The sequence below is a fragment of the Gavialis gangeticus genome, unplaced genomic scaffold (assembly GCF_001723915.1).
Source record: "Gavialis gangeticus isolate Ggan-Ray unplaced genomic scaffold, GavGan_comp1, whole genome shotgun sequence".
Taxonomy (NCBI): Eukaryota; Metazoa; Chordata; order Crocodylia; family Gavialidae; genus Gavialis; species Gavialis gangeticus.
Genome location: NW_017729025.1, coordinates 93,383,720 through 93,397,268, shown reverse-complemented (window position 1 = coordinate 93,397,268; position 13,549 = coordinate 93,383,720). Strand labels below are relative to the sequence as shown.

The 13,549-nt window shown below is 41.2% G+C and overlaps 1 protein-coding gene and 1 long non-coding RNA gene across 10 annotated transcripts in view; one reads left to right on the top strand and one right to left on the bottom strand.

Moving 5' to 3' along the window:
- The window catches only part of RAD51B (RAD51 paralog B), a 764,912-nt gene that overhangs the window by 549,095 nt on the left and 202,268 nt on the right, over positions 1–13,549 (top strand). For 8 of the 9 annotated variants that reach the window (XM_019519177.1, XM_019519179.1, XM_019519173.1 and 5 more), the window contains one exon: positions 7,610–7,692. In XM_019519177.1, the coding sequence (XP_019374722.1) occupies positions 7,610–7,692 (83 nt within the window). Of the gene's footprint in view, positions 1–7,609; positions 7,693–13,549 lie in introns of those variants that run through there. The other variant, XM_019519180.1, reaches the window with a different exon arrangement.
- Positions 7,606–11,538, bottom strand: LOC109298857. The gene is made up of 3 exons (XR_002097719.1): positions 10,897–11,538; positions 10,201–10,414; positions 7,606–7,699 (listed from the first exon to the last, which is right to left on the bottom strand). It is a non-coding gene; the product is annotated as an uncharacterized LOC109298857 (long non-coding RNA).

Sequence of the window (13,549 nt, the reverse complement as noted above, 5' to 3'; positions counted from 1 at the left end):
TTACATGCATAAATATAGACTGAGGAATGATTGACCAGACTGCAGTACTGTAGAGAGACCATAAGCTGAATATGAACCAACAGTGTGCTGTTGTTGTAAAAAAGACCAGCAGTATACTGGGTTGTATTAACGGGGGTGTCACTTGCAAATCAAGGGAAGTGATTCTTCCACTCTACTCAGGATCGCTAAAGCCTCACCTGGAATAGTTGGTCCAGTTTTGGGCACCACACTTCAAGAAGGATGTGGACAAATTGGAAAAAGTCTAGCACAGAGCAGCAAAAATTATTAGGCACCTGGGAGTCACAGCTTATGAGGAAAGGTTGAAAGAACTAGGGCAATTTAGTCTGGAGAAGAGGAGAAGACAAAAGGGACATTTGATAACAGTCTTCAAATACCTGAAGGACAGTTACAGAGAGGATGGGGATGGATTTTTCTCTGTCCCCTAGGGGAAAGTACTAAGAGCAATGGCCTCAAGCTGCAGCAGAGAAAATTTAGGTTGGAGATTAGGAGGAATTTTCTGACTCTGTGAGTGGTCAAGCATTGGAAAAAGCTACATAGAGAATTTGGGAAATCTCCGTCCCTGGAAATGGTCAAGAGCTGGTTAGACAGACACTTGGCTGGGATGACTTACAGATGTTCCTGCCTTGAGCAGAAGGCTGGACTAGATGATCTTGTGAGGCCCTTCCTGCCATACTTTCCTATGATTCTAAATGCTGATGGGAAAAGGCAACAGAGTTAAGATTAGCTGCTGTAACAGATGCTTGGAGCAGCCTTCAGTCTGCTCTAATTTATCACATAGACTGGCTTTAAGCCTGGATAACTCTAGGGCAACAGCCACTGTTAAGGATCTACATCTCCATGTGCTTTAGTTCTTTTGGCATTCAGTCTCTCAGAGCAAGTGTGGAGGAGTAATAACTTCCTTTATGGTTTAACCATAAAGGGAATATTATCCTTAAGGTAGTTAATGTCATCAAATACTTAATTATTAAAATTGTTAAATCAAATACTTCATGAAATTCTCCTACTATATTATTATTAAAAGTATTATTGAAAGTATTGGGCTTCCATTATGGAATCTTAATTCTTCCCAGGTTTTAGTCCCTTTTTCAGGCAGAGCTTTCATAGCTCCGTTCAGAATCGCTACACAGTGTCCAGGGTTGTTCTCCCAACTACATGTAATTTATCACCATTATATTTGCATACTGATACTTTCCCTGTAGTATAAGCTTTATTCTTGCTTTTCTTTGGATTTTCTGGCAACACACTGACTTCTGTTCTGATCCTGTGTTTGATTGTATTGTTGTGTTCATTCAGTTCACTCACCCTGCAATCATTTTCCTTGCTGTTGCCAAGGGATATTGTTCCAATAAACATTTTATATATACTGCTGCACTGTGTCATCAATTTCTAAGATTCATGTTTTCCACAAAGGCTATGAACAATATACGGTCAATACAAATGCTATCACATTAAAAATACACAAACAAAAAAACTCTCCAAAACCTCTTAAGACTTTTTCTTTTCTTGTCATCATTAGGCTTTCTGAACATTTTGTGTCTGAATTATGCTGCCCATTTTCAGTTTCTATCATCTTTTTTGTATCTAATATAATTGTGTCTGTCTAGTCTCTCTACCCTTCCCAGTAGTGTGATATCTTTACTCCTCTCTGTACCTTTATAAGCTCCTTGTAGCAGAGCCATGTTTTAACCTGCATATATGCTTAGGATGGAGGGATAGAGCGCTTCCTGATTAAGTTTGTAGTTAACACAAAATGGGGGGGGGGGCCTTGCAGACATTTTAGGGTATAGAATTAGCATTCAAAAGGATTTGGCAAATTGGAAATCTGTTGCAATAGAAAGCAGAATGATATTCAACATGAACAAAAATTCAGTGCTTAACGTATGTGGGGAAAGAAATAAATGCACAAATACAGAATGGAATGTAATGGCACACATACTGAATAAGCCAAAGAATATCATAGCTGAGAAGAATCTGGGGGTTTTGGTGGATCACAGATTCAATATGAGTTAACAGTGTGAATCAGCTGCCAAAAACAGCAAATGCAGTTTGGAGCTGCATTAACAGGAGTATAGTATGTGACAGTAGCACTCGAATCAGTGTTGATTAGGCCTCAGCTAGTATATTGTGTTCAGTTCTGGTTTCCACAATTAAAGAATTGTTGAGAAATTGGAAAGGATCCAGAAGCAAAAGACAAAAATGATAAAGGGATTGGAATTAAAGTCCTATGAGGAAAGAGAGAGCTGGGTATACTTAGTTTGGTGAAAAGAAGATAAGTTGGAGAAGGGAGGCAGAGGCATAACTACTAGGGGTGTGTGAAATGGGTCGTATTTGATTCAGATTCGGCCCAAATCAGGGACAGCGATTCGATTAATTGATTCAGATCGCTGTCGCTGATTTGATCAGGCCGAATCTGAATCTGAAGATGGGATGCTGATTCAGAGAATCAGCGATTCAGGCATAGACACAGCTTTAAAAATTTTTTCTACATACCTCAAGGTACCAGGCGTGGCTCATGAACGCTGCAGTGCTGGGGCAGATTGAGCATCCCACAAGAGCGCAGGGATGCTCCCCGCATGCTTGGCAGCAAACCTGGAAGTGGACTAGGAGTACTTCCAGTCCACTTCCGGGTCTACTGGGGAGTGCATGAGGGGGCCACCTGTGCCAGCATCTCAGCATTCACAAGCCACCTGGTACCTTAAGTTATGTAGGAAAAAATGTGTAAAGCTCTGTCTGTATACGAATCTCTGAATCTTTCTGAATCTCTCCAAATCGATTCGGAGGGTTCCGATTCAATTCAGAGAGATTAAAGGGTCTCCTGATTTGATTCAGATTTAGAGATTTGGCCACTGAATCAGGCCGAATCTCTGCCGAATCGAATCAAGGATCAAAGCTTTGCACAGCTCTAATAACTACTAGGTTTTGTACCTGAGGCAAAACTATGCTGTGGGTAGTGTTGGGAAGATCAGCTTTACCTGCCCTGGGGGCTCAATGGGCATTTATACACATTTGTCTGCTCCAACGCATGGGAGATCTGCATGCAGCTTCCACCATTTTCTCAGCGCTGACATGTATTTTGCCATTTATGGAAACGTATGCAGCGCAAGCATGTGTACAAATGCCCAAAGTCCCTGGCTGCTGCTGCCATGATGCAGTCTGCCTATCTCCTGGTCATTTGCTGCTGCTATGGCACAGACTCCCTGGAGGAGCTGTCATTCTTGCACCACATCTTAGTTGTGCCTGGGGTTGGTGCTCCAGTTGCCCACTGCTAGTTACATTATGGTAGGGCAGGGCAGGGTAATGGTTTTATCAGTGGGTTTTAACCTGCAGCAAACTTCCTTACTGTCAGAACAGTAGGACAGTGGAATAAGCTGCCTGGAGAAGTTGCAGAATTTCCTTCATTTAAGGTTTTCAAGAAAAGGACAGATAAGCATTCATCTGGGGTAGTATAGGAAAAGTGCATCCTGCTTTTGTGCAGGGAGTTGGACTGGATGATTCTTGAGGTCCCTTCCAACACTATGATTCTATCTATCTAATGATGTTGGCAAATAAATGATTATTACAAGCCTGTCTTCTTGATATCTGTGACACTGGGATGAAAAGAAATGGAACAAAGATCTGACAGTTCTTGCAATGTCAGAGGTTTGGCATGGCTTTGGTTCTAGCTTCTTCTACCATTTCCTTTTAAGGTTGTAATGAATAACCACTCATGTAGTTATGGTTCATTCCAGAAGCTTGTGAATAACCAGAATTGGAAAAAAAATCAATGCAGCTTCACTACTTTTATTTTTTAAATGTTCAAAATAGTCTAACTGATAGTTGGTAATAGTCTAGTTACCAACTGACTTTTTAAAATCTCAACATAACATTATTTTATCCATCGTTAAATGCATACTCTCCTTGATTACACTGAAATTAATGCCTCCAGAAAATGTATTGAGAGATATGTAGCTTACCTCATTCCTTTGTATCCTTTCCAGAAATACTATCATATAACTTACTTAGCCAGATGCTCCTTATTGAACCATCTCATCCCACCTCACCAAACAACAGACCACTAGAGGAAATACTTTTTGGCATTTCCAGCAGGATACAAATGGCTAAACTGTGCTACAAGATGCCAGGACTGTAGATAAATTTATCTATGAAGGATTAAAAAGCTTAATTAGTTGTGTTTTTCATGAGAAATCAAACAAAGGACTAGGGACTGCCCTCTGCATTAAGCATGCAAATTTCAGATCTGAATTTTGAGCCCTCAGATTTGGGGTTGTTGGGCCAGGATTTTGTCTCATCCTGTTAAAATATTGCCTCCTCCCCATACACAACTTGGATTAAAATCCAGGTTCCAATTACAAACCCCATCAAGATTAGCTTAAAGCTGGTGCAACAGCTATAATTACAGAAGCTACCTGAGCATTTGAATGCTCATTTTCTCCATTAAACCTATCTGCTTCAATGCCCCTGCACCTTTGTTTGCAGTCTAAGAAAGACAGTTCTGCCTTATTTTAAACCTCAGCTATAGCACGATATGAGGCAGTTTTTTAAAGGGAAATCTGTGGTATGCACATACATATATATACCTATACCTATTTAGGCATGTACTTAGAAAGCAGAAAAATGCAACGACTGTGAATACACACTTTTTTGGATGTTTACCAATTTACACATGAAGTTGTGGTTAATGCCTATGTAAATAGTTTAGCAAATGTACCTACAGAGAGAGGTAGAAATTTGACCCAGCAAATTAGTAACCTGTTTCATTTAAGATTCATTGATTTATAGAATGTGAGGCTGGAAGGGACCTTGGAAGATCATTGAGTCCAGCCCCTGCATCTAGCAGGAAAGACAACTGGGGGAAAGACCAGAGATCTGTTTAATGGAGTCATCCAGCTGCTCCGATTGAGGCTGTAATGAAGTATTACTGTGGTTTTTGTACCTGTTGTGACCTTAAATGAAAAAGAATGTGCACTATTTTCATGTTAGCACTTTGCAGACAAAACAAGCATGATCAGGACAAACCGTGACACTTCTTTTCCTATGGCTTTTCTATCTACCCTGCCTTCTGCCTTTTCTCTGTTCCTACATTAAAATGAGAAGTACTAAGACATCCAAGTAAAGCAAAGAATGTCTGAGGATAAGTACAGGAAAGGGAATTCTGATACTGTCAGGATGCATCACGGTCATGGACTGCAACAGACTTCTCCAGCCGCTTGTTACAGTAAGAACAGTAATTAATGTGCAGGAGGGGAAAGTGCTTGCATTGCACTTTTTTCCACACAGAGCAGGTCACAAAGGTTACATCTCATCCTGAGATGGCTTTGCTGGATACACGTGACTCAAAGGAAAACACTGACGTTGGTGACTGACCCTGTGTTCTTTGGCTGTACTTGCTGTGTGTGTGTGTCTGCCTTTATTTCTTACTTTATTAGTGAAGGTAGCATGCAGAGTAAACCAACAGTTAATGGTAAATTCTGAAAAGTGCAAGGCTTGCATCAAGTTGTGGGGGTAAAGCAAATATGGGAGTAGGTTTTCAGACCAGATGTCAGGATGACTTTTTATTTTCCTACTGGCTTTATCAGAATCAGTTGAGACCACGTCACATGAAATCTGAATATGATCTGTGAGATGACTAAGAATGCAAACAGAACATACGTAACTGTAGAGATTTTCCCTGTGTTTACTGTGCCGTTCAACACTTCCTGGAAGCGTATGTGTTGCATGATTTAGTGGCTGCAGAATTTCTTGCAGAATCTACCTCTTGCTGCAGAACTGTGCTCCACAACCTAGGCTTTTTCAGTGTGGATATTGTTAGTCTTCTAGCCTTTGTGTTTGTGAGCAAACCATTGCAGAAATGTGGGAGTGTAAACTAATTCAGTGTTGTCTGCCTGAGTTTTCAGGCAAATCTTAAATAATAGTTCTGCGGGGTGTGAACTTCCCTCTTTTATCTGTGGAGGATGTTGACTTGGAAACTTGGTGCTCTAAAGGTTAACTATTTTATTGCTGATCATTTTAGCAGAAACAGCCAACATCCTTATCAAATGATCCCCAGTTTAGCTGCTTCTAAATATGTGCTGGAGAGTTTTGCTGATTAGATCCTGAGTTTCAAAAACAATGAGTACCCCTAATTCTAGTTGAAGTCAAGGGGACATGTTGGTACTACACATCTCTAAAAATTAAGTCATTACTGTAAATAATACTACAAAGCATGCAGTTTTTAAGGGATAACTCTGCTGCTGGCTCTTAACAGGCACGGAAAAATGGATGAGTCTATTGCACAGAAAGTTGGCCTGTTTATAAGTCTTTAGGATGTTAATCCCTGAGAAAGAGATGTGTGTTGGTATGTGCTGACAAGAGAGCTTTATAGTTATTGTGTAAATGGAATGTATATGTAAAAACAGTAGTCAGGCCTGGTATATTTTCTGGGCAGTGGTATGACTACGTTTAAAGCAAATTTCTGAAAAACACCAGAATGTGTATTAGGCCAGCAGCCTTGCTTATATGGTGCCTCTAGGGCTGTGAAATTGGGAATGCTGTTCTAAAACCTCAAACCTGGGAAAGTGATTTTTAGTTTCTTTCTTTTTCTTTTCTTGTTATGGAAGACATGAAGAGGGAGAGCTGCTTCCAATTTGCTCAGCAGACCTGTTTTGGAGGAAGAGCAGAAGTACACATTTGGCTGCACTCACTGCTATCAGTCTCAATTTCTTTGCTGGATCATGGTTTGGGCTGATTATTCTGAAGGCAAAATTTGTTGCATTTGTTATTGGAATGGCACTTTCCAGATAGGCGATAACAATTTTCTTTGTTAAGTATATGCTGTAAGTCAGTATTCCTCAACCATCAGTAATAACTCAGCACAGGTGTGTCAGGCTTTGGTATCTGGCACTTGAGTATCATTCTCCCACGCCTGAATAATAAAATAAGCCCGTCTCATGGGTGTCAGAATTCCACCAGAGCCAATCTCCTCTTCAGTAACGTGTGATCAAAACTGAGGTTCGAAACATTCTGGATCCAGTTGGACATTAGAGCATGCACAGCTCAAATGCTCTAAACTTGAGGAAATTTTCATCCACATTTTGAAATTCAGGAGCCTATGCATCTAAACCACAACTTTGTTTAGTGTCATTGGCACAGACTATGTTCCAAAGTTTCTGTTAAAGGAACATCTTCTAGGCTGGATTCTTGCAGGGGCACAAAGCACTCGCAACCTCCTTGCAGGTAGCTGGCACAGCCTTCAGGTGAATGGCATTGTCTCTCTCTAGGTACAAAAGTAGTTGTGAAATTTGACCTGGTTTAACACACATTTTGAGAAAAGCACAGCAGTGGCAGTAGAGTGTGCTGTTTCCATGGAAGCAAGATTTTATAGGACCTTTGAATCCTTTTAATACAATGGCACAGTCTTTACTTGTTTTACATGTGACTCTAGTATCTAGAACTAGACGGAGACATCAGTAGCCATTTTATAATCCCTCTGCAGTATGTTTTGTTTTAATTCATGACAGTATCTTCAGAAAACTGAATTACAGACATTAGTCCACTTGACTTGTAATCAATATAGTTTAGGGACTTTTAATCATTTGTATTTATTTGTTCTGCAGATCCTGGTTGCTAAGTCCCCTGTTGCTCCATTTTCAGCTTTCCTCTACACCATTGAGAAATCTGGTTTGGTTCTTCAAGGTAAGACCTAAAAAGGAAAATATTTTGCTTTACCAAGATATGATTTAATTAGGCATAGAGGTGCTGTAGGCAATATGGTGCTGTTGATCAGTAATGAAAAGGATGTATTTGAACAACGTATCTAGCAAATGAGATTCTGTTGCTACTTTCCTTTTATTATTTAAATTTTTACTGAGTTATATTATTGCATGACCCCACATATGTGAGATTTGAGTTGAAGTAATTAATCAAATCTCCGAGCTTTCTCTAAGAGAAATGTACCTGTCTCAGTATAACATAAATTATTATATGGTCCCATCTTAGTAAGGAGGCTAAAGTCGATTAAACACAAAGCAAGTCATTATCACTTCTGTGTCCTGTTCACTCTAATATGGAGGTCACATGGCCACAAATACAGTTATGGTTTTCTGTAACATAGGCAATGCATTTATTTGTTGACAGATTAGACCACCAGAATTGTACTGAATCCAGAATTGTTAAACTAATTTTGGCTGGTTAGTGGGTTGATTTTCAGCTATTTTCAGAACTGCACCAGTGTACCATGCTGGACATATCAGCACCCACCATTCAGAAAAGCACTTTCTTGCCTGTTATGAAGCTAATGTTACAAACCTCAGGCCCCCGTGGTTGGGGTGTATGAAACACTGTCAGTGTGGTATGTATGAAAAATACAAAAAAATCCCACAATGCTAGGCTTATGATGTATTTGTGACTGGATGGGCTCAGACCTCTGGAAATGTACAGATGTCAAAAAGGGACACACAGATTTATTCAGTATATCCACTTTTGGTCCAGCTTAACTTATACAGGCGATTTGCTGTGGGGTACATTGGATGCTCTCTACTGGACACTGTACTCAATGGAGGTTAAGCCTCCCTCATTTGGTATTAGCAACTTTAAATCAGTTACAGAAATCAGCGAAAACTCTCATTACTTTAAATGAGAAAAGGAGCAATGGTCTCAAGTTGCAGCAAGGGAAGTTTAGGTTAGATATTAGGAAGAATTTTCTCACTGGGGGGTAGTAAAACACTGGAACAGGTTACCCAGAGAGGTGGTAGAATCTCTGTCCTTGGAGGTTTTCAAGACCTGGCTAGAGAAAGCTTTGGCTGGGATGATCTAGTTGGGGATGGTCCCGCTTTGGGCAGGAGGTTGAATTAGATGACCTCCTAAGTTCCCTTCCAACCCTAATTTTCTATGATTTCTGTGATACTGGCCAGGGGGGTGGTATAGACATTTTTAGGTCCATCCCAAGGCAAAAAAAGGGGCTACTTTATGCCCCTCACAAACATCTCCAGAATTATTAAAATAATCCCTAGTTAGTGAACCCATTTTCTAATATCTGAACAAAAACAAGAAAGCTTTAGGAAGGAAGGATTCCCTGGGTCAGAGACTAGATGGGTCTGTCTTGTATTTTTATTTACTTGAATCCACTTTCCTTAATTGGGAATACAGGTTGTCAGTGATTGGATCCTACCCCCTAAGACAAACAAATTGGCCCAATCTTATTTGCTGTAGTGGTAGAGTAGGATGCTCTCAAGGTGGCTTTTGAGCAGCACTCTTTTAGGGATATGGCAGTTGCTCTTTGCCTTTTATCCTTTAAATCCTGGTGAGCAAGGCTAAATCACTATTCACTGTTTTCTTAAAGGATGATAAGAGAAACCCAGATTAATCTAAACAAGCTGTATTCTCCTTTGTCTTGCATTCTTTGTACTTCTAGGAAGCAGTTGGAACCTTTTATTTGCTCTCGCAACACATTAATCTTTGATCAGGCGGTTATGCTTTTAAATTCTTTTATGTTTGTTTGTTAGGTATTTTTCCTTCCTTATTGTAGTGGAAGATGGATTTTAATAAAGGATGGGCAGAAAAAGAGGATCATTTTCCTTGCTAATTTGCTGCAGGCTATTCCGTGGAGCAGTTTAACATCCTGGGCAAAGATCAGATTGCTGTGTGAACCTTATATGTCACAGGACTAAATCTAACTCTGTGATTGGCACTTCTTGGCTTTTATACTCCCTGTTTATTTGGGTTCTATTTAATAAATTCACCTTTTTGTGATGCGGGTCTAAGTTTTAAGCCCTTGGTTGTGCAATCCTCACATACATCTGTGTGCACATACTTGTGCAGCTAGGTTTATTTACTTGAATGTGCCAGCTCTTGTGGGTAAGCTTCCCATATTCAGGACTCACATTACTATTATTGTGGTTTATTTATACTGGTCTGAGCAAAAAAGAGTGAGGCAAAACATTTGGAAATGGTTTAGTGTCAAAAAAATCTAGCTAGATAGCAGTTAGGTATCTGGTACAAGGTATCACAGGCGGCTGCCTAGAGGGTGGCTGCAAACTGCATGAAATGTGAAATCAATGCTTCTTTTTGAAAGGTAACTGGATGCTGAGCAACAGGTGACTAAGGTGAGTCTAATAAAAGATGGGACCTCTATCGATGGCTGAAGGATATCTTAGGGCTACCAAATGGAATCTGTTTCTTAAGCTAATAGCAGAAGCAGCTTACACATTCAGTCTTTGTGCAATTCAGTCGGTGTCAGGAGGTGAGCACATTCAGGGCATCTGACAAGAGAACAAGTGGATGAGTGTGGGAACTGGTGAGAAACAGCAGCTGGCTAAGATGCACAGAATTCTTTCTTCTTACTCTGGGGGTCCCATCTTGCATCTATTAACCAAGGGGCCATAAACAGATTCATATTGGAAAACTTGCATGAAGATTCCTTGATTAGAGAGAATGAGAAGGGAATAAAAGATTTAACAGTTCTACAAGCAATTCCCATTGCCACCTCTGAAGGATTAGGATGCATGGAAAGGGCTAAAACAAGGAGAAGCTTTCCCCCTGCCCCTTCTTTTGTTCCATGGGCCAGAGGATAATAAAACGGCAGGAGAGGCGGTGTGGCTAGTTAGGGATTTCACAGGCTGCTATTTGATGCAGTTTAAGGAGCCCTTCTGCTATTGTTGCAGTTAAAATGGAAAGCGGAACTGTTCTCCATTCGCAAAAATCGCCAGCGTCCTCAGGAAAAGAGGGCTGAGAGCAAAAGGCTATTAACATGGTAATGCTGCCCCATTCGGAGGAGTGCATCAAAATCCTCTTTGTCAATGTAAATTGCTGCTCTGTTTGCCTGGTCTCTTTGGATCTCCTGGTCTCAGTACAAGCACAGAAAATTTTTCAGAAGAGAGCCTAGTGAAGGAAGAACCACACCTCTTATATCATTTGAGAAGAGCTCCGGGCTGCTCAAGGGCACCACAGGGAGAAACTTCTTTGCCTTTGTACACTTGAAGTGTTCAGGGATGAAAAGGATCCAGTTATTCACTCATTCTTTTATCCCAGCTTTCAGTCTAGAGAAATGCAACTTGACAATTGGAAAATAAGGATGGCTAGTCGGAAGGTTTAGCCAAGAAAGACAGCCTTCTGCTCTCCTCATTTCCTAACTTGAATATGGTATGTGTTGGGAGGAGGGAGTAAACCCCAATTATTTTTACAATGTTATATTCTTTAGTTCCCTAGTGGGCCCGATCCAAGATTCCAAAATCAAAGCCAACTGTGGATCTCAGCGTTTGTTATAAACGGTCTTTATTTAAATCATGGGACAGATCAAAAGTCTGGATACAAGTATCCCAAAATGTTGAGGTTTGTTTTCTTTTCTGTTCTTTTTTTTTTTAAAGCTGAAACCAAATTTTGTTGCAGTCCTCTCTGTCTCCCCCAAATGTAACATAAAATTGTGGTTGAAGTCAGGAAAATGACTCTTTAAAAAATGGCAATAATGATAATAATACAAGGTTCATTATTTATATTTATGTTCTTCCAATAAATCCAGATCTAGTTGATTAAGTGTGTAAAGCAATTTTTCTTGTTGTTAGGGGTATAAACTCTATTCTGTTGGAAAACCCAGTTGGGTCCTTGTTTATACACCAATTCTGGTAATAATGAGGCCACTGACAGTTAGCCAACGGTTTTGTTGCCAATGTGTCATTCAGAATAGACTCCAGCCTGCTCTCCCCTAGTTGCGTGGTTTGGGCAGAGCTAAATGGAAGAAACATTTTTAGGTCAGTAAGAGCTGGCAGATGTGATTTAGCTGTGTGCACATAAGCAGGGACAAGACGGGTTGGAAAAGATGTCAGTTTTATACTGTATTCTGCAGACATTTTTGTGCCTATAGCAGAAGCCACATTCTGAGGCATAAACATAAGCAAGTGATAGAATCAAGCATTTGTACAAACTCAATTGCCTGTGAAATTAAGTTTCTTTCTTCCTGCTCCTGCCAAACATCCTCTCAGTTTGAGAGAACACCATACTTAAAAGGAAAACTGTGGAGTTTGGTGGCCATTTGCACCTAAGTGTCCCTGCCACATCCCCAAAAGGTAAAATTACTGTGTCTTTTACTCTACTAGGAAACTCACCTTGTTGCTTGCTGTAAGAAACCACTCTTTATAAGAGATCCAGAAACCACAAACCAGTAATATTTGAGAGTGAGGTAGGATCTGAAAAGAGAAGTTACTTATTTGAGTTTATAGGTTTCTAGAGTTTAAGCTCAGAAGGGACCAGCAAATCATCTAGTCTGACTTCCCATGTATCACTGGCGGATTCACCCAATGCTTTGGTGATGTGTAGGGGGTGCATGTGGGTACACGTGCGCCCCCTGAGCATGGCGGTGCACCCCCTGCAAAAAGGCACTGCCAGCACTCCTGATGGCATCTGCGGGCAGTGCACAATCGTCTCTGGCCACCGCCGACGCTGCTGGCGGTGTCTGCAGGTGGTCGCCAACTACTAGTTGGTGTTCAGCACCCCCCACCGCCAACAGCGCTGCGGCTGCCCGCATCAGCTCCCCGCTTGTCTCCGTCACACTTCTGCCACCAACAGTGCTGCTGCCGCCTGCAGGAGCTCGCCGTGCCTCCCCAGCCTCTAGAGGCATGCAGCATTCAGTCACCTCTACATCAATCCCAATAATGTGTATCATACTAAAGCCCCTGGTGTACATGCAAGTGAAAGTGCAGTGGTATCTGATGCATGATGCCCACAATCACACTTCCTGCCATGCTGCAGAGGCATACCATGTGCTTCTGGGGCTGAGAGCCCCGTGGGCAGATCCCAGCTGCAGGGTCACACCATGCCTCTGTGGCTGGGAGCCATCAGCCGATCCAGGCTGCTGGCCACAGGAGTATACCATGCACCTCTGTAGCTGGGAGCTGTCAGCTGATGGGGCTCCCAACTGCAGGTGTGCACCATCCACCCCTGTGGCTGGGATCCGTCAGCTGGGAGCTCTAGCTTGGCCACACATTCAATTAACGGCATGATAGGAACCAACCACGAAGTTATTGCACATTTTTATGTAATAACTTTGTGGCTTATTCCTTGTTTATCATGCTATTAATTGCACTAATGTGTGGTCTGGTAACAACCTGGGACATGATTAACTGAGTTAATTGCATCTAAACTGTAATGTGTGCCGGGGACCTAAAGTATATCTTTCAGAAAGGCACTCAGTCAAGAGATGGTGAATCCACCACTTCCCTTGATAGCTTATTTTTTTATAGTACTGGGGTACAGGTGATCTGCCAAATGGCCAGAGCCATGGTGGAGAGCACAGGTGTCTGAACCAGGTTTCTAGCATGGACTGGAGCAGGTATTTACAACACATCCAGATCATCCACAATAAAGACACAGTTATTTTACCCAGTGCCCGTTTTTTTTTTTCTTACTCTGTGAAGACAGAAGTGAAAGCCCTTGATAGGTGACCCATGAAAGATGCAGCTGGAAGTATTCTCAGAATGTTTGACTTTTTTCCGGGAATTGGATGAAAAAATTAATTAAAGTGTCTAGAGAAAACAGGAGTTCCATTCAATTTCCTTATTCA